Genomic DNA, 20,203 nt, shown 5'->3' on the forward strand with positions numbered 1-20,203 from the left:
CGCATCGCTACGCGATCCGACTGTCAACACGGTCCCGATTACCAGTCGTCATGCCCCGCAACGGGCAGAGCCAATTTACACCGGCGCAGGCTGAACGCGACCGGTGGAGAACATGCCTCTCTCTCTTCTCTCCTGTACGTCCATTCACTTATTCGTCTACTAATCCTCGTTAATTGTCCATACAGCCATGAGTCCGGCGCTTGGAATGCACCCGGGGATGGCACCGCATCTTCAACAACTTCAGACCCACCTTTTACGAAGTGCCGCCGTTGCAGCAGCCCTCCTCCCCCACGGCCACCACCCCTCGTCACACCTTCAACCACCACCGCACCCCCCTCACCCCGCACACCATCCGGGCCATCATCACCACCCTCATTCTCACACCCACTCACATGCCGCCCTCGGTCCACCGCATGCCCAACTATTCTCCGTACCTCCGCACACAACTGGCATGGTAGCCGCAGTTGGAACCCACGGAAGCCTACCGCCTCCAAAGACTGAGGTAAGTAAGACAGGAAGATTATAGATATGTATTACGATATAGTGGCTTACGAATTCGATACACGAATCGGGAAACTTGTACCTTAAACCAATTACAAAACGTACAGACGAAAAATCTGAAGATATCGCGGTGATATGTGATGATATTTGTAGGATTATTATAGAAACAAAATGCGGCTAGAAGTGGTACTAGACATGGGAATGGCCGTGACTAGTTGATTGTAAAAATGGTATTATTTGATTTTTAATCGCTTACGACTGAAAACAATGGATCTACATACACCTCATTTTTACGACCAACGTAAATCAATTTTACGAGAGACCATTGCTGAAACGGCACACGATGAATTAAGCCATCGATTAAATTAGTATCTACTAATCGTAGCGTTATAGGAGTTTGCTCAATATAGAAACCACGGTACGTGCAACGACTGTTAGACGCTCCTCTCGATGTCTGTATCTTTTTTTTCTTCTTCTTCACGTCATCTTTCCCCTCTACTCTTCTGCGTGGTACCAATTTACAACGAAAAGGAAACGACGCGCAACAATACATGCACCGATATTTGTACACGGTGGTCCGTCATCGATTCAATGGGACTATAAATAACGCGACGCAAACTTCCGTCGTTTTTCTTTTTCTCCCACCCACAATGTCATCGACAATTTTCCTTGCCTTGTCTAGTTCTATTTTTTTCTCAACTAGTAGGCACTCTCCTCGGCTTACAACCAATCTCCCGAGCGTTATTATTTCGCCCAGCTCTTGACGATTTATTTTATTTACACGCGGTATTCACTTGGCCAACATCGATTTCTGCGATGGTCATCCGCAGGTACCACCACTTCTCGTCCATAATTCACCTATAGTCTCCTCACTCTTCTTCTACATCTTTATTTTCCCGGTACTTACTCAAGCTTCAATCACCGGTATCTCGATATGCAGTCAAGGCGCATCTCCATCTCCCACAGTGTAAATAATGGGAAACAATCGCGCGATGTTTAACCGACACCCCGTGTAAGCATCACATCAGCCAGACCCTGTACTGCACATGATGGAACAGGTATTACGTCGTCAATACCTACACATCCTACACGGTAGCCAGAGTAACGTCTTTATATATCGTCGAGAGGAGCTGGCGAGTCGGGGAGAACGCGCGCGTCCCGTCGAGGAAAGGAGTGACGGCAAGCGGGGGCGGGAGCGGGGAGCAGAGGGGAGATTGTTGACCGGTTTACGACGGGTGGAGACCGTTGGATTGAATCGTTGCGCCCTTCAGCCGTGATACGCGATAATTGAAGAAACGAGAGAGAGTGGCGAATGGCGTAGAACCAGCGCTACCGTGCAAAATCCTCCAACGTTGATGACTTACACGGATCCCAATTACCCCCCTCACCCTGATTTTGTTATGACGTTCAACAGCGAACGACGGACACGGCGTGCCGAAGGACCTCGGCGGAAGGACCGGGCCGATCGATAGCCGCCGAGGCTGACACCTCGTCCAGAAGAGCCTCGACCAAAGTAAAAAGGGAACCGGTCACGACCGCGGCGAGCACGACGACAGCCATGACGACGACAACGACCGCCCCGCCAACCCATCCCCAGGGACTCAGCCCAAGCGAGGACCTGAGGGACGAACCCGGGGACTTCATAGAGACCAACTGCCACTGGAGAGGATGCGGTCTCGAATTTCCAACGCAGGTAAATTTTTGAATGCCTTAATGCATGAACGATTGCAGAAATGAATAGGTTACACATATTGTTATGATCTAGGACAGAGTCCTGTTGAGTAGAGAACGAAGCCTGGTAATGAAACGAATGAAACAAATACCGGTAAACGGTATGGGATGGAAGTGAAACGGTAAAATTTGAACTGAAATAAGTATATATATGACGTAGATCAGTCAACACTATCTGCGTAGAACTGATTATTTGATTGTATCGAAGGTTTCGACAAGCAGTATAATTATTCTTTACATATTGATGGTTCTAGGATGATCTCGTCAAGCACATAAACAACGATCACATCCATGCGAATAAAAAGAGTTTTGTATGTGGTTGGGAAGATTGTTCGAGAGAAGAGAAACCGTTCAAGGCGCAGTACATGTTGGTCGTTCATATGAGGCGGCATACGGGTGAAAAACCCCACAAATGTACCGTAAGTTGTATTTTATCATTTCTGTCATTACTAATTTCGATTCGGGGTTCGTGAAACGCTTCCCACTTCACTGGCGTAGACGATACGTGTTTTAAAGTTTCTTATTTCGAGCTACCCCTTATGCTGATTCCTGTTTGCTAGTCAGTCGGTCGCGTAGCCGAATACAGCGATCACGCGAATCGAACTGCAACTTGAATTTAAGATCAAGAGTCTCGAAGGTGCACGTTTGTATGCATATAGATATACATACACACGAGAGTTAAGCAAGTCATATATTTGCCGATTTCCACCATAATTCCGCCGCTCTTGATAGTTGGCAAGTATAAACGAATCGAAGAACATCTTATTCAATTTCAGTTTGAAGGCTGCTTCAAAGCATATTCAAGGCTAGAAAACCTCAAGACGCATCTGAGATCTCACACGGGTGAAAAACCTTACACCTGCGAGTACCCGGGATGCAGCAAGGCCTTCAGCAACGCCAGCGACCGAGCCAAACACCAAAATCGAACGCATTCTAACGAGGTAAGACATCAACAAACTTCTAGCTCTGCACCAAACGTTCCCATTTTTTTGCACTAGGTACTTTAGTGTAATTTAGGTTCACTTATAAACTCGAACTAACACGCTCTTTCCGCTTTATGCCATGCAATCGAAGAGGAATTTTACTAATAAGTAAGTAGCAAGAGTTGTGATTCGAATCCTGATAATTGACGAGATGAATTTTTCCATCATTCTCAGAAACCGTACGTTTGCAAAGCTCAAGGCTGTACAAAGAGGTATACAGATCCGTCGTCTCTTCGGAAGCATGTGAAAACTGTTCACGGTGCAGAGTTCTACGCGAACAAGAAGCACAAGGGCGGCGACGGTGGCGGAAGTGACGAGGCTGGTGCAGGTGGACACAGTCCTAGTCGCAGCGAAGATCGACATCCAAAGACCCCGAGTTTGTCGAGTCCAAGTGTGAAGTCAGAAAGCGAGGCGAACAGTCCGCCTGGTATGATGCAACAGGGAAGTCCACTGATCGGCGGATGCACGGATGATCTTGGAATGGGAGGCGGCAGCGGAGACGGCGTGACTGCGATTGGGGTAGACGAACCGTGGAACGAGGAACCGGATGACCTCGACATCGCCGATCTTCCGGTCGCGCTCCGTGCCATGGTAAGTGTAAGATTTCGAGGATCTATAATTCGCGGTACAAGACTACAAATCTATGAATCATCAGTTATATTAAGAAAAAATCATCTCCCAGGTCGGCGGAATGGAGTCTCAACAGGCACCCCCGCCCTCGAGGAGTCGTATAAAGGGCCGACTAAGCGCGAAAGCAATGCCACCATTATCGGTCGGGGTGACGGGCATGAGGTTAGGACGAGGAGCCGGAGGAATCGGAAGCGGCGGAGGTGTCGGCGGTGGTTGTATCGGCGGTGTTGGCGGAGGTGGAGTTGGAGCTGGAGGAATAGGCGGGGGTGGCGGTGGTGGTATTGGAGGCGGTGGAGGGCCTGGACCCCAGGGTAACATCGGAGAGCTTAACAGGCGGATAACGGACCTGAAAATGGAGAGTGGAGCGAGACAAACGACCTTCACCGACCTTCAACTAAGACTGCAACCCCTTAGCGAACCTAGACGCGACAGCAACAGTACGGTTAGTACCTACTACGGAAGCATGCGCTCGGCTGACTTTGGGAGCCGGAGAAGCAGCCAAGCAAGTGGCGTCAGTGCCGTGAGACTTGGTCTCGGCATGGGCTTGGGACTCGGTATCGGTTCGAATGGACCTGGAAGCGGGAGTGGAAACGGTGGTGGGGGTAGCAGCGGAATTGGGGGAGGTGGTAGTGGTGGAGCTGGTGGAAGCTTCTACGATCCAATAAGCCCGGGGAATTCTCGGAGAAGTAGTCAGCTTAGTACAACTTCCGGTCGACTCAACGGACCACCTCATCTTCAGGGCCAGTACTCGACAAACAATTTGGTCGATCAGACGCAGAACATGTCGCTTCAGGTAATTTAAATTAATTGAGAAAATTCAAATGTGTATTGAGCATAGGTATAAAAATAGACTGTTCGTTTTCAGGGACCACAAGGAATCCCGGGGGACTGGATGCCTCACGGGCACTGTCCACAGCCAGCTGGTGACCGAAGAATGTCGGAACCAGCTCGTACTCATCAAGGTCAAAGAACGTCTCCTCTCATGCCACCGAGACCAAGGTCAGCCCAGCTCCCGGAACTCCATCCAAACCAGGAAGTCATTCTCGACGAAGTCGGGGAGGGTGAAATGGTGGAAAACAAACTGGTCATACCAGACGAAATGATGCAGTACCTCAATCAGGTAAGCTCTAGATTTATTTGTATTCCAGAATCTATATCTATTTATATATTTCGCTAATCACAGTGTAAACAATATCATCGTAAGGCCACATAAGGAATAGATTTATATGATCCCATCCTTTTTAAATCGCAGGTACAAGCAGGAGGCAACCAAGTAAGCTACAGAGGGAGTCCTCTACCGATCTGCCAATCGCCAATATGCACAAACCCGTCGCACTACCAACGCCAGCAGATCCCCTGCACTTACAACAGCCAACAGCACCAGTTGAATTGTTACAACCAAGGAAACGGTAGACAAAACTGTCCAAACTACCAAAATATGTCACCATCGTCGAACCTGCACCCGCAGTGCGGTAGTTCAAGAGCGAGTCAAGCTTCGTTAGGTGGTTACTGCCCGCCGCAGAACCAGTTGCAATCCCAGCCTCCACCGGGCTACAGTTCGCAATCGCAATGCGGTTCACAAATAGCAAGTCCAGCCGGAGGTCAAGTAATGTCGCCGGGCTCTCACTACGCCCCTAGCCATGCGAGTGACCAACCAATGACTTCACCAGCCGCCGGAGCGCTCGCGCCTCAACACGTACCTCAAAACTTACAACAAAATTCGGCGCAGATGACGAGGCATTGCAGTCTTCAGGGTCACCCAACGACACCCCAAGGATTTTACGCCGGTGGAAGTGGAGGAGGAATAACTGGAACCGGAACAGGTGCTTACGGATGTCGAAACGTCAACTGTGCGCAGTTGCATCGTCCCGACGAAACCTGTGCCATTCATCCCCAAACGCAATCCCTGCAGAGTCACGGTCAAATTCCACAGCAGTGTGCAGGTCAGCCTCGAAACGGATCGACGTCAAACTGCCCGCTACTATCGCCAGCCTCGAACCAATCGACAACAACGGTTAAGAACAACACGAATAACAATCATTCCAACAATCGGTGCAGCCAAATTGGTCACCAAGGTCAAACAGGGCATCGACAAGGCGTTCAGCAAACCAACGAATCTCCGCACCACCATCACCATCATCATCATCTTCCGAATGTGGCTAATCCGACGGTACGAAACCCTGTGAACCAATGCCAACAAATGACTCCCGGGCACTGTCCTCAGGCCGGCATGGGAGCCCAAAAGGTACGCGGAGCTGGGGTAAGCCAACAAAATCAGCAAACACAACCTGGTGCTAATGTCTGCGGACAGATGACCGGTGGCGGTTGTAGTCAGCAGAGTGCTGCGACGGTTCAGGGCCAGACGAACCTCGGCTGTGGTCCGCAGTCGTGCTCGATGCACCACGGTTGTCAACCGCAGATGTCGCCAAGCCATTTCACTTGCGGTTGCCAATGGGGCTACACGACGGAAACGTGCTTTCACAGCCACGATGCGAGCATGCCGGAAATTCAGTGCCGGGATATAAGCCAGTCCCAGCAGGGTTCGCCCGTGAAACCGCCCCAGGGGATGAGGCAGGACTCGTACAGACGAACCCTCGAGTATGTTGAGCAGTGCAGAAACTGGTCGGGTAATGCGCAGGCTCAGGTCCATGAGACGGGGGTTTCTAGCTCAACTCACCCCCTTTCTCTCCCCCAACCTCTGCCAGCGAGCGCTAATATGATCGTAAACGACATGACGTCCTCTCTGAGTTCTCTTCTAGAGGAGAATCGGTATCTTCAAATGATTCAATAAAGGAAATTGTGTTTAGCTCCTGAAAATTCTTTGATCAATCGAGAAACAGAGAGAAGAAAAACGGACTGAACTGGATGAGTAGATAGAATTTTCAGTCTCTCGTCACCGTACGTCATGGCACATACATATGGGACATTCTACGCCAATCAACCTCGAATCCTCACCATTTTTGATTTTGTTTAACAAATTTTATATAATGGTCTCAACTCCGAAACATTGCCGTAAATTTTTTGAGATTGTTTTGAGTAAATTGGTTTTACTTATGATTTTTGAAAACCAACATGTCTGTGGCCGTAATTTAAGATTTTGAAAAAATTCCTAAAAACCTTGTGTCACATATCAAAATTTTAAAGATTAGACCCAGAGTGGGCCGGCATTCCCTTCATATTTATTTAGAGTTTTTTTTTCGGAATAAGGATAGTGAAAAAAAAATTAGAATAAAAAGTCAGTTCACTACAGGTGGTTGTTCAAACATTTAAATATATAACACTGAATACTTTTCAACTTTTTTCACATATTTCCAAACTAATTAATTAGTTGCAATTTGCTCATCCTGAAGAAATAATCTCCTACCCAAAATCTGATAAAATTCTTAAAAATCTTGGGTTATGTATAAAAATGTTTAAACAGCAGTCCACAAAAGACAATCACTTCTTTGTTTTCAATTTATTTTTTTCTTCAAAAAGCTGAACGAACAGTAGCAGCGAACGTCGGTCTTCTCTGGAGGTCTAGGTTTGAAAATTTTGATATCTGACACAACATTTTTGAGAATTATTTTGCAATTTTAAATGAGGCCAAAGACATGTTAATTTTTACAAGACATAAGTAAAAGAAAATTTGCCCCTAAAGATCTGAAAGAATTCAAGGTGCTGTTTTAAAGTTACGGTAATGGCAAAAAAATTTTTGAACAAAATGAAAAATGGTGAGGGTCTGATGTTGATTGAGTTAGCGTGGGATGCTCCATATATATATCTAAACACATACGTAATTTTGATGGAAGCACCCGACATCAAGTTACGTGGAAAATTTGTCTTATACATATCTTATACAGTTGAGCAGCTTGCACGCTACCTTTTCACGTGCCCTAATCATTTAATTTGTAGCATTTTGTTATACATATTTTATATATTTATAGTTGATTTTTTGCCCAAAAAAATGACCTCACGAGTATTTCGAGCAGACGCGGTTTTAATATAGAAGATTGTATGGTCACAAAACTTGTCGATAAAAGATTAGACGACTGATTGTAAGTAAACGTAACGAACCCAGTGCTTATGCGATAATATCGCAATTTCTCTGAATAAAAATTCAATGTAAGAATATGTAGATGATTCAAATAGGCAGATATTTAGTCAAAGTTATTATACTTGCGTAATTTTATCACTCGTACTCTTTTTTTTAATCTCTAATATATCATCAAATACAGACTTGTATCATTTTTTATTTCCGCTAGCGATCAGCAGAGCGTGTACAGTGTACGCTGTGATACAAAACATTAATTTTAAGGAGCTGATTGTAAGTATATATTATTGAATCCGTATTAATATCTAAGTGTAAGAAAGTTGAATCTCATCAGAGGCCAATATTAGACTGTACTTGTAGATAGACCATTATGTATGTAGAGCTCAATTTTTTATTGTAACTATATATAACTATAGGTGTAATGCAGTGTACTATGTAAAAAGAAATAATAAAAACAGCAACGATGTTGGTATACAGAATTATACACATCGTGTATCATACATAAGTTCGATAAATGTGTGGGCTGTCATAATTCTATAATAAATATATATATACATGTGTATTGTAAGATTGTAAAACAATTTCAGAAACGTTCCGATATAGTGATTAAGAATCAAATGAAAGTGGAAGAAAGTACTCGAAATCATTATTAATTTTTATTCCTTTTTTTCTGTAACGGAACTTATAGTAAAGCTGTTCTTTTCACTTTTTATTATAAACAAATCATTATTTTATGAATTTTAGTATCAATATGGATACATGTCGGATAAAAAAAAATGAAAGAAAACCCGCCTTGTGAATATTATACATATCGACAATTATATTTGCATATACCACATAATCTACACGACGATGATGACGACGAAAAATAATAAAGAGAATGTTTGAAAAATGCAATTGTTTATTATTTATTCATCCAAAGATTATCACTAATGCTTTTATCCCTATTTACTTCCACGGAAAATTGCACAAATTAATAAGTCGATAAAAATTTGAGAGTTCTTTAATCGCAGGGCAAATTGTGAGATACGATTCATTCGTCAGGCCCCAGAACCGCTGAGTATCAAGTCCACGCGCTCAAAGTGTGTTCGATTTTCAAATCTAGCATCAATACCAGCATTTCTGATTAGTTGAAATTTCGTCACGTCAGCGTAAAAAAATACTTAAATAAAATTCAGGTATTTCAGCTATCGAAGATTTACGCATTTTGTTAGAGGAATGAAAATAAAATATAAACGGATTCCCTAATAACACATGGTAAGCTATTTTTGTATGAGGATATACAAGTTTGTTTTCTTAATGCCATAAAATTACTGTGAGGTATGCAGGGAAATGATTTAGCTAAGGGGACTATTGAAGATTTACAAAATGGCGACAAAATTGACATAAACGGTTATTTATTGGTTGAGTAGTAACTTGTTTTCTAATTCGCAATTCCCTAACAATAAGCCTACGTTTGTAATTGAATAATCTCAATTCACCATAGCTAACAACCAATTCAAACGAAAGTAAAAACATGAAAAACTTGTCCAAATTAACAGCATATTGCGCAAACAAAACTTACCAATCGTCCAGCGCCTGCAGGATGTTAGCCCACTTCGCTTCCCTGCGGCACAGCTACACGATCCGAGAGCACTCACTTTTATTACTTCACTTCACAATAACATTACGATTTTGACTAGCACGCTACACAATTTAATGGTTTATTTTTGCAGATGAGAACTATCTCAAAGACTGAAACACTGTTATATACAATCATTAATTCGAACAAATTACCAAAACTACCGATAACGATTTTCCGACGGCTCGACTTTTATTCTTCAAAGGCACGATGCCCACGGTCATGATCTGACACCGAAACGGTAAATTATGAGCCTGAATAGCCTGCTCGAACATTGCTTGTCGATAGTTTTTATATTCACATCGTCGTCGGTCAAAATGTTATTCGTAATGATGTTACCAATTCGCGTCCGACACAAGCTTCGAAACATCCGATGAGAAGCCGGGTATAACATCTTATATGTCTACATAATGTCATGTCGTAATGCGCGGCTTACAATTAGATGGCAAATTTCACACAAATGGGAAGCTATAACCGGAACATTCCTCCTAGTGTCGTTTGTTTACCACACTTCGACATGTACACGTAGGATAAACAAAATCGTGCGACACTTGCACTGATTATGCTACGAATCGCGAGTGGTTTGTTTATCGTTCTGTTACGAAGGCTGCGATCTCCCCATGATCCGTTTATCGTAATATCGGTGTTCAGAACCTTTTTACGAACGACCAATGAGTCGAATAAATAAAGAAATGATAAATAATAATAACCGAGTCATCCTCTCCGCACAGGAAAACAGCCGCGACCCGCGCGATACTCGTCTTGACTTACCAATCTCGCAGGCGTTCGACACAAGTTCGGCACTGCACGACGCAATATGGCCGCCGCTGAGACACAAGCGCTACCTCGAAGCTGCGGCCATTCCGAGAACTACTCGAGGGTGATCTTGTGTTGTTTTCCCTGTTGTCTCTCCTGGGCCCTATTTTTAATTGTTTATATTCAGTCAACGTTTGCAGATCGTTTTCAGATTGGGTCCTAGCAGCTCGCACGGAATTGCCAATCCCGTATTTAACTTAATTTTACGGAAGTATGACGTATGTACGTATACCAGAAAGAAACGCAGGTTTCTCTCTGCGTATACACAGGACATGGATTCCCGACTGTTCCCGACTAACTAATTTATCTTTTAGATATCGATTTATCGATTACATTGGTAATGCAGAATCAGCCCGCAGCGCTACCGCCGGCCGACTTCAAACCATTTGAAATTTGTATTGTTGGGTTGCCTTACCGAGTCTCCCGTAAGTCATCTGTGGTTTGACTTTTTAGCCACCAACAGCTCCGCAGGATTGCGCAAGTTTTATGATCAGCTTGCTTTCTCGAATGACTTCATACCTGTATATAGCCAAAAACAGCTGCCAGTGTTTGTGTACATGTGTAGGGCCAGCAGCAGGGATCAGCAGTGTAAGCACAGCGCGCAAAATGTTTACATTTTGTAGCGTAGCTTTGTCACAGGCATTTCCGCGTGGTAATAGTCTCGATTAAACGAGCTCTAAAATTGTCAAAATTTTATCGAAAAAATATAAAAACGAACGGAAACCCTCTGCAGAATTAACCAGTCTGCTGCGAATCTACGCTAACTATGGGCGTTTACGCGAGCAGAATAGCGTCAGTGTCAAATATTGCAGTTAATTCGGTTTATCGTACTCGTAAACGGAAATGCATCGAAGAGGACGAATTCGATCCCGATTCGGAATTCATCGACAGGACACTTCAGACTCCTAAAAAGTAAGAGTTATTTGACATTGTCAGCAGAGTCTAAAATCCTACGTCAAGATTTGGCACTTTCCCCTACCATTCTCACACCACTTTATCTATATCCAGTTCTCTTGTTGCAGAAGAAAATTACTGACGACTGCTCAGTACATATACAAAACATTGTTCCAAGAAGAAAAAGGCAGCGACGTTACTGTTCTGATGCTAGGCAAGGCATGGAGACTGCACAAAGTGTACATAACACAGGTATTGATCCTAATTTATTTTGTTTGAAACATTATCAAACCCGACCGCATGAGATCCCGATTCCATTGGCAGTTATCTAATGGTGTTAGCTCTTTGTTTGCCTGTTGGAAGTCTGTTGTCGTAATCAGTCTATCTTAAGTAATCATTTTTCCTTCGTTCTATTTCCAGAGTCCATACTTTGCTAGCATGTTCTCTGGCTCTTGGAGAGAAGCTAATGAAAAGGTGATAAGCGTGGAAATAACCGATCCCAATATCACTTTAGACTGTGAGTGATTAAGGCTCATTTTTTATGAGGTTAAAAGTAGTAACGTCAGCATAGCGATGCATGTTTAGAAATATTATTTTTTACAACTTCAAAATTGTCTGAAATTTAGTAAACCCTGACAAAGTAGAACATGCTGATATTTTAAAAACCCAATTTCTTCAGAATCATTCTAAAATTGCGAGGCGGTTATTTTTTCTTTAATATTTCGTTATGTTAACGTTATGCACTTCAACCACGTAGTTCTTCTAACTTGTAAATATGTTTGAATTTCAAATCTCAATTTCTGTTATCAATGAATGCTGAACTAATCCTCGATCGAATCACTAACTCTATAGATATTTTCACCTTGTTTTCAGCTCTGGGAACTGTGCTAGGCTCTCTTTACCTCGATGAGTTAAGTTTGGAGCCTAGAGATGTTATTTCAATTCTGGCAACAGCAACATTATTCCAGCTACAAAGTTTAATCGACCAATGTACAGAAATAATGGTGGAAACAACAAACATAAAAACTGTGGTAGCTTATCATAATGCGGCTGCTTGCTATGGCGTGCCAGCTGTTAAGAGGGCTGCTAAACGATGGCTCGAAGTTAATTTACTAGGATATGGCTGGTTACATCCTGAGTTTTTGAATGAAATCACACCCGATCTAATGGTAGAGCTAATCATTAGTCCAGATTTGGTTGTCATGCAGACCGAATTCTGCATCTACATGATGTTGAGAATATGGTAAGTGATAGTGTGATTGAGACTTTAGGTTTAGGACTTTGCACTAATTAATACTGCTGCTAGGAGGTGATAAAAGTTGAGGTAGATACTTTCACACACTGCAAAATAAAAGTACAAGGAGCTCTTTCCAAGTAAATCTTGTGCAATTATTTTTTTAATATCCACAGGTTGTTCGTCCACTTACAAAAAAAAGAAGAAGTCGTACAGATAGAAGAATTTTACAAGAATCACACTTGGTCCGAACCATTTCTAATCACAGAAGAGGGCCGAGCCTACGCTGCGCCTTTTAAATCATTGAGGATGAAACATTTACTGCTTCATCATCAAGACGTGAAAATATTATATGGAGATAATCTGATCCCCCCAGAATGGTTAAACACGGCTTATAAGGAGCAGTGGCATCACTTGTTGAGAATTGACTCTAACAAAGACTGTGGGTGAGCATCGAGTGGAACAGAACCCTTTCCCTCTCCTATAATTCAGCACGTTCGTTGCCGATTTCTGTTTAACGTAGTGAGGAGAGAAATTCATTCATTCTCAATCGACCGAATTTTTTGCCGTGTCTACCGTGACAAAGACGATACATGAGTAGTACACATTTTGATGTGGAGCTTGTTCTAAACGAACAAGATTGATATTCAGGACTTCAATTTTGGTATTATTATTTGTTAAAGCAGACCCATTCATTCACCGACTCCATTTTAAAGGAATTTTGACTACAAGAAGTCACCAGCCCACCACGTTACGAACGGAGTTGACTGAAAATGGAGTTGGTGAGTATATGGTTGAGATCCCATAAAGGGTTGATTAGCTCCTCTGTACAAAAATTGCGTACATTCGGAAAATGTGAATGTTGAACATTTAGAGCTGTAGTCGTGGCGTGCACGTTATTCATCAGATTATTGCCAATAGAGTGAAACATAAAAGACACGTTTTACACAAGTTTAATAATACCCCCAAAAACGGTCTACGAATTAATAGGAAAATCCTCCCCTTAGATTCCTGGACAACGTTCCCACCATTTCTTCCTTGTTTTCAACAGAACCCAATGTCTTTAGGTATTTATGTAACCGCACTTGTAAATGAATAGTGACTCTTGGAAAATCCGTTCAACCAACTATAAATGTATGTAACATGTATCGGGAAGAATTTATTTTCATTTCAGACCAAGGCAGATGAGTGAGGAGGAATTTTCACGCGAGTGCTTCAGGTGTGGTAGGTGTGTTGAAAAAGGAGGAGAACACATCTGGCGATGGACAGCGTTCCATTTTGGATTAGATCTCGTCGCTTCTTTAGACACTACCACGCTTAGGCTGAAGCGAAATCATAGAATTGAAACTGAGCATATACAGTCCAATCACGCAAAACACAATGTCATTGTTAAGTGAGTACTTGAGCGATAAATTACCCTACATGTATAAATCTGTCACAATTCACCATACACAGTTCGAAGAACAATATCTTTCTGTACGAATTAGTAATTAATGCAAATGACGCGTTTGTTTCAGGGTGTCCTTGGTGTCGTTGGATGAGCAAAGACAAGTGAAACACATTCAGAATTCGGGTATGCTTCGATTATCGCTTCACAAAAATGAAGAGGTAAGCTTTGTAGTTAATGAACATTTCTTAGTAACCGAGGTTGAATGAACGCCTTTGACGAACGGTATTTTTTTTTTTTTCAGAAACTAGTTATGTCCCTCGACAAACAGCTGACGTATCCATTGTACATATCTGTAAACATGCAGGTAGTGACGCCATTTGCGCCGACAGAGGAACTAAAGCCGCAGCAACAAGAGGAACCTGAAACTGTTTTAATTTTGTCGGATACATAAGCACCACTTGAAATCAATTTTTCATTTTTCACACATTCTTGGTTTACTTTTTAGTTCATTTTATTCTATTTTACTTTTGCAATTCACGATCTCGATACAAATTTTATTGATCAATAATAATGTACGTACACTCGCTAATATTGACCGCGAGATTCGCTCGACTCTCTGGATCAATTGATGTAAATTAATACAGTAAAAGTTAAGCGAAACGAAAACCGTTAAACGCACGCTGTAAGAGTCTCGACCTTGTCAAACTAGGACAAACAGTTTTGTAATTGTAGAAAATCGATGACTATTTGTGAGTTTAGAAATGTTGCGAAACTTTCACTGTTATGACATTCTTGATCGGTGAAAAGTAATTCATTATTTCCTACATAGTCCCAACTACTGTTTCGTTCACGATGTATTTCAAGTATTTTTGTATCGCAAGAAATTTGAAAGTTCGAAATTCTGTAAGTAATTTTTATTCCTTTTAATTCTTTTTTTGACTTTCAATATGTCAGTAACTACTCCACGGGTAACTTACTAATCAATTCAAATGTTTGCTGATCAACGGCTATTCAAGTTTCTCAATCCATGCGTAAAGGAAGAAGAATATTTCCGTATCGCTTTTTACTTTCTACTTTTTTGTAATTTTTCTCAGCAATTCTTACGATATACGCTCAATTGTGATCACGAGATTGTTCACTTGAGAGTCCGTGCACTAATTATTATTAACATACGTAAATGCATTATACGCGATTGCATTAATATTATATAAAAACTGTAAGATAAATTGTTCGGAACTTGTAATGCACATTATGTACACATAAACACAAGGAATTTCTGAAAACAGCCAGCGATTTAATCATCAACGAAATTGGTTTGCTTGTGTATAAACGCGTACGTTGACCGTGACTGACCCTGAACAACTGCGTTTTATTTTTTCGCAACATTTATTTAAAGAAATAAAATAAATGAAACATCTACGCCACAAAATTAAATGGCATCGAAAGATAGTTACTTATTAATTATTATTGTATATACAGGCATTGTTAGTAATGGGTTGTATAAGAAATTAATCAATTCCCCAAGTCCCCACGTATAATTTAGCTAAACTTGAATACAATATAATTCAAAATTATACGTTGCTGCAAAAGTATTATAGAAACCGGAAGACAGAATTTTTTCAATTTGTTATATCCTTTCCGATCGGTAAAGTATAAATTCATTTTTCTTTTCGAAATATCGCAGTGTTTTTCAAACTTGGAACCCCATATATACGTATAGTATACAGATCTGTATGACTGCAGAGATTATACAGAGACTTGTGATATTTGTTTTAGAATCACAGATAATATTATTGTTAAATATACGTAACGCATAATTTTTTATAAATGGATACGTGGTGCCTTCGGACTAAAACCAAAAACAAAAAATAAAAAATGTTTTTAAGTCGTTTTGTATAAAATAAATCTTCGTATTATTAATAATTTTCTTGAAGTATAGATTTTTATTTGTAAATCATTACCTATATGGTATGCACATTATATAAACGTCAAACGAATACCAGTATTTAAATGATAATATATTATTCATAATCATTCGCACATCTCCCTTATTCTATTTTCTTCCTCGTCACTTCGCCTTTGTGCAAGCAGACAAACATGTAGCGACGTTATCGCAGTTTCGTTTCGTTAGTCATAGTTCAATTTCATTCGATTCCATCGCTCAGTCGTGTTTCGGTGTACGCCAAAACCGCGCGAGTCACGTTTATTGTGGCTTCCATTCGTCACTCGTAAACAAAATACATAGCTACGCATAAAGATACATCCACGAAGACTATCAACGCTCGAGAGGAATTTTTAACTTCCTTCGCCAATTCTGCACGTCGTGCACTTCATTCCTTCATAAATTCAGTGCAGACTGTTGCAAAGTTTCGCGGTGGCCAACATGAATTAACAGTCGCCCACTCAATTCATCACCTAATTCTACGAATCTGCGCGTGACTGTAGCGTTACAAGTTCTGCCTATACTTATGTTTAGCACAATAACGCCACTGTAATATTATTAAATAGCACGCTGCAAAAAAAAAAAAATGATGTAAATAAAAAATGTTTTTTTTGGCTAAATTATGAGAGAGTATCCAAGCCTAGGAAACCTTGCACAACCCGATGACCATTTATCTTGTAACATAATTAGGTTGACGATGATTAAAAAACATACTTTTATACAATCGGATCCGACTGTCTTAAGTCTGTCTTATCCCCCCTCTTCCAATCACAAGATGCCTAGATTAGAAAAAGGTGATTAGCGGACCTAAAGGGCCGTGTAACTGTTGTGACAGGCGCTTTTCAACTGGCTTTTTCCGTTCATCAGTTATCACCGAATCGCGGTGACATATGTCTGCTAATTCAATTCCTCGATGCCGCCGGAACCAGGTCTCGCGAAAACGTACATTACCTATCATCGCTCCCTGCAAGACCCGCAATATTCGTCCCGTCGCCATTCCGCAGGGTTGACAAGCTGCATCCCCGCGGTTTCCGCCGCTGCAGATCCGGAGAACAATTTTAGGTAACTCGATGATGCAGTGCTGCGGCAGCTGGAACACGGGGTGTTGCCCGACGCACCATCCCGTTGCCGTCACCTTCGAAAACCTCAGGACGAAGTACTCGGTGAACGAGGATATTCGCGTCGAGTACACGCTGCACGGGCACGTGAGTAACCGAGACGAATCGGGGACTGGATAATTAATTAATTTCATCGGCAATGCGGGCTCCAGGTACAACAAGCCTCGACCCGCGATTGGCTCGGCATTTTTCCAAGAGGATGGTCAAACCTACAGCAGTATCTCACCTTCGAATACGCCCTTGTCGCCCCGAAGACAGCGGCATCCCCTAATCGGACGATTATTTTCCCACGCATGTTTCACCAAGAGGTACCCTGGTGGAAATGATTTCCACGTCACAAACGGACAAGTTTTATACGATTTTGTAGAGAAATTAGAACGTTGACGTACTTCTGGCGTCAATTTTTTTTCTACATTATCGCCATTTTTTTTTTTTATACCGTAGTAATATTTCGTCGACTGGCACAGATGTTCGCTCTAATTTCTAGTTATCCCTGCTTTGAAATTTTTCACATTTTCATAGACTTTCATAGAATATCGTATCTCTTCACAGCAAATCAGAAGCTTTCGTGAAATAACGTTGATTAGTATAATTTCTTTCAGTTCTCTATACACACGATAAGGAATCGATAAGGAGTCTATCACTTTTTGCAACTTAATTTGCTTATATCAGGCATCTACAAACACGGAATACCAGCTCGTCTACGTCACCAGGGAGATTCAAGTGCTCGCTGTAAGCCCCTACTTCCGGTTTGTAGGGGACCGACGGTTGGACTCGACAAATTACACTCTGCGCATTCCTGCCGGCCGACAGCAAGCTTCTTCTATCGTAAAACAGGAGGTAGTTAAACAGTTATTAAGGGGTTATACGCAGTCGGGATTTTTCAAATATCAATTTATTAATAAATTGAAATGCCTCTTCGCGAAAAATCCTTGAAAGATCGTTTTTTAAAGAACACTTGAATTCTCTCGTTACAAATATGAGCTGTGTAATTTTTCTAAAACTTCTGCGTCGTTCATCGTAACTTCTTGACGTAACTGTATCGTATAATATTTGAATACGTATTGCACAACGCTCAATATTTCAGCCATACATCGATCGTCTCGCAGTTTCCGGATGGGGACCACCGCGTATTGTTCTATCGGATCAGAGTCTCCTGTCGTTGCGTCCTTCCCGAGGGATTTGCGGGAACCCGCGTCTCTCCTCAGCCAGTTGCAGAAGTTGCGGGAGGCCACGAGAGCACATTTGCGGCCTCGCCGCTGGCCGCGTGCGTTTTACATTTCTCCGTTGACCGATTTTCCGTCACGTTAAAATAGCCAGTACTAAAAACTTTTCAGGCCCGGTTCCTGGCCACTCACAACGCCTCGCTAACTGAACGCGTTCTTCGACTCGAACAAGATCTGGCCCTTGCCGAAGGCGCCAAATCCAGTCTAGCCAGTCGGCTCCGGGCTTACGAGAATTTCGTTGCGGAAATGCTTCGCTCCTTGGCCACCAATCGTAGGGTCAAGATCACGGATGCTGCGGGAAAGGAGGTACGGGGCGACTCTAGATGAGTAGCTTTATGACCGAAAATAAAACGTTTCCGCAGATAATCCTGCAGCAGTTATCGGAAAATCCCGATGAACGGAAATCTGATAACGATCAGACCGAGGAAAGAGAATTTCGTCAGGGAAACGATCCTCAAACGAATCAGATCAATGATCCGCACATCGAGGACTTGGATTTTTTGAGGGTGAAAAAGAATTTGTTGTTGCATATGTAGATTTTTATTTAAAAGTCGGTGCAACAAATTCGTTTTCGATGTTTACTAGAATCGAATTCCGGTCGATGAATACTTGACGAATGAAAAGTTCATTCCCACGAAAGACGATCGAGGTGACGGACGCGTGCAGTGGATATCACCTGATGATTCCAGGCGAAAAATTGAGACTGAGAAGTCACCGGAGGAGAACAAGGAACAAGTCCAAGAGGATGAAGAGAATGTCGATCGGGAAACCTCGACCGACGAGGTTAAGGATCTGCGTACGAAAGTTGAAAATAGCAACGAGTCCAGGGAAGAAATTCCGCCGAAAGTGCGAATCAAGGAGATACCTGCGGACGTCGCCGGTCTGACTTCCGCAATCGGAGTCTCAACCGCTGACGAGAAGAATGAGAAGGCGAAAATCGAGCTTGATGATGAGAACAAAGCTTTGGAGTCAAAACCTTCGGCGATTGTTATTCAGGGCAGCAACGTGAAATTTGCCATCATCAGGTTGGAATGGTTCTAATACATCTATTTATCTGGCAAGGTTTAGGTTCTTGAACCAAAAATAAAATTGGTGATTTCAGATACCAATGATAGAACGATACCGTCAAATTCGGTGCCGCATCGGAAGGATCAAAATCTCAAAGTCTTTGTGTTCCGACTTTTCTATCATATACGAAAACACCTGTTGTATAAATAATTAAATACACATTAATATATACACGCAAACGGTGATTGTGAAATTATTTTTCACAGCTGGCTATCGCTTGTTTATTATTATGTAGGCTATCGCTCGAGCTTTATCGTTGACCATTTTCGTCAATGCACCGGGTCAGCGATTTCAGTTGGCTCTTGTTCAGTTCCCATTTCGGCTGCATTGAACGCGCAGAATGCACAGATCGAGGACCTCAAACCGACGACGTCTCGGCATCCCGTTTGCGAATTCGTTGCCAACTATTCTAAACGTGGAAATTTTCGCGTTGGCCAAAATACCAAGTACCACATCCATGCGGCAGACACAGAACGCGGTTCGGGATAAAACAGGGGGCTCTGATTGTCCCGTGAAAAATTGGAAGTCCAATGTCGATACCAGCCAATCACCCTGTATTCTGCAATTTGTTTTCCAACGACTCAGGTATAAGCTTCGTCAGTTGTTGTAGAGTCGAAGTTTGAAAATTCCTTGGCAATTTTTCCAGTTACAAATCGCTGCAGCCAGACTTGCGCTACCGTTAGAAAAGCATAAAAAGGCGGTCGTTGGCCGGCATAACGACCCCGACGGAACCGGCAGCACAAGTAAGCACCGCGACCTCGAAATATGTTTCTTCCCCATTCACACGCGAGCTTAAATTTCTATTTCGAGAGGCACGCGGAGCTTTGAGAGTCCGTCGCGATTTGTTGAGACTATTTTTCACCAAATCGGTGATACGGCGCCTCGCCGTATTTTGGAAACGCGTCGGACTTCGAAGCGACCGTTGCGTCTGTGCGGTTCTGGTCGACCTTTAAGCTACAGGTGGAGCATAAAAGAAAAGCGAGAAGAGCCGGAAATATAGCCGTACTGCGGAACGG

At 42.5% G+C, this 20,203-nt stretch overlaps 4 protein-coding genes across 5 annotated transcripts in view; 3 read left to right on the top strand and 1 right to left on the bottom strand.

Annotated features, from left to right (window-relative positions):
• LOC124181742 (transcriptional activator cubitus interruptus-like) overlaps positions 1 to 8,752 on the top strand; it is a 58,305-nt gene extending 49,553 nt beyond the window's left edge. Inside the window, exons 5-12 of the mRNA XM_046568596.1 lie at positions 186 to 502; positions 1,916 to 2,194; positions 2,487 to 2,651; positions 3,009 to 3,173; positions 3,390 to 3,806; positions 3,898 to 4,638; positions 4,711 to 4,965; positions 5,098 to 8,752. Coding sequence (XP_046424552.1) covers positions 186 to 502; positions 1,916 to 2,194; positions 2,487 to 2,651; positions 3,009 to 3,173; positions 3,390 to 3,806; positions 3,898 to 4,638; positions 4,711 to 4,965; positions 5,098 to 6,636 — 3,878 coding nt within the window. The 3' untranslated portion in view covers positions 6,637 to 8,752. The remainder of the gene's footprint in view (positions 1 to 185; positions 503 to 1,915; positions 2,195 to 2,486; positions 2,652 to 3,008; positions 3,174 to 3,389; positions 3,807 to 3,897; positions 4,639 to 4,710; positions 4,966 to 5,097) is intronic.
• Positions 1 to 10,273, bottom strand: part of LOC124181812 — a 151,064-nt gene extending 140,791 nt beyond the window's left edge. Inside the window, exon 1 of the mRNA XM_046568603.1 lies at positions 9,443 to 10,273. The gene's annotated coding sequence lies outside the window, so the exon portion shown is untranslated. The remainder of the gene's footprint in view (positions 1 to 9,442) is intronic.
• A 489-nt stretch (positions 10,274 to 10,762) lies between these two features.
• On the top strand, positions 10,763 to 16,347 carry LOC124181770 (protein germ cell-less). 2 transcript variants are annotated; one of them, XM_046568599.1, is made up of 8 exons: positions 10,763 to 11,227; positions 11,338 to 11,461; positions 11,630 to 11,726; positions 12,083 to 12,452; positions 12,620 to 12,889; positions 13,600 to 13,836; positions 13,961 to 14,051; positions 14,135 to 16,347. In XM_046568599.1, the coding sequence occupies exons 1-8, from the start codon at positions 11,082 to 11,084 to the stop codon at positions 14,282 to 14,284; spliced, it is 1,485 nt and encodes a 494-aa protein (XP_046424555.1). In that variant the 5' UTR covers positions 10,763 to 11,081; the 3' UTR covers positions 14,285 to 16,347. The 2 variants fall into 2 exon arrangements, with proteins under 2 accessions (XP_046424555.1, XP_046424556.1); XM_046568600.1 differs by having other exon boundaries at positions 10,765 to 11,227; positions 13,618 to 13,836.
• Positions 16,348 to 16,848: 501 nt separating this feature from the next.
• LOC124180927 (tax1-binding protein 1 homolog) lies at positions 16,849 to 19,366 on the top strand. The gene is made up of 8 exons (XM_046566871.1): positions 16,849 to 16,980; positions 17,046 to 17,201; positions 17,566 to 17,733; positions 17,981 to 18,160; positions 18,231 to 18,425; positions 18,482 to 18,625; positions 18,705 to 19,144; positions 19,222 to 19,366. The coding sequence occupies exons 1-8, from the start codon at positions 16,849 to 16,851 to the stop codon at positions 19,229 to 19,231; spliced, it is 1,425 nt and encodes a 474-aa protein (XP_046422827.1). The 3' UTR covers positions 19,232 to 19,366.
• The last annotated feature ends 837 nt before the right edge of the window (positions 19,367 to 20,203 follow it).

Source organism: Neodiprion fabricii, chromosome 1, assembly GCF_021155785.1.
Source record: "Neodiprion fabricii isolate iyNeoFabr1 chromosome 1, iyNeoFabr1.1, whole genome shotgun sequence".
In the NCBI taxonomy this organism is placed as follows: domain Eukaryota; kingdom Metazoa; phylum Arthropoda; class Insecta; order Hymenoptera; family Diprionidae; genus Neodiprion; species Neodiprion fabricii.

Excerpts from the sequence above, each read along its gene's own strand:
- LOC124181770 (XM_046568599.1), top strand. The coding sequence starts at position 11,082 with ATGGGCGTTTACGCGAGCAGAATAGCGTCAGTGTCAAATATTGCAGTT. Across the intron at positions 11,228-11,337 it reads ACACTTCAGACTCCTAAAAA|AAGAAAATTACTGACGACTG; the intron begins GTAAGAGTTATT and ends CTCTTGTTGCAG. Across the intron at positions 14,052-14,134 it reads CGCTTCACAAAAATGAAGAG|AAACTAGTTATGTCCCTCGA; the intron begins GTAAGCTTTGTA and ends TTTTTTTTTCAG.
- LOC124180927 (XM_046566871.1), top strand. The coding sequence starts at position 16,849 with ATGCAGTGCTGCGGCAGCTGGAACACGGGGTGTTGCCCGACGCACCAT. Across the intron at positions 16,981-17,045 it reads AGTACACGCTGCACGGGCAC|GTACAACAAGCCTCGACCCG; the intron begins GTGAGTAACCGA and ends TGCGGGCTCCAG. Across the intron at positions 18,161-18,230 it reads GCGGCCTCGCCGCTGGCCGC|GCCCGGTTCCTGGCCACTCA; the intron begins GTGCGTTTTACA and ends AAAACTTTTCAG.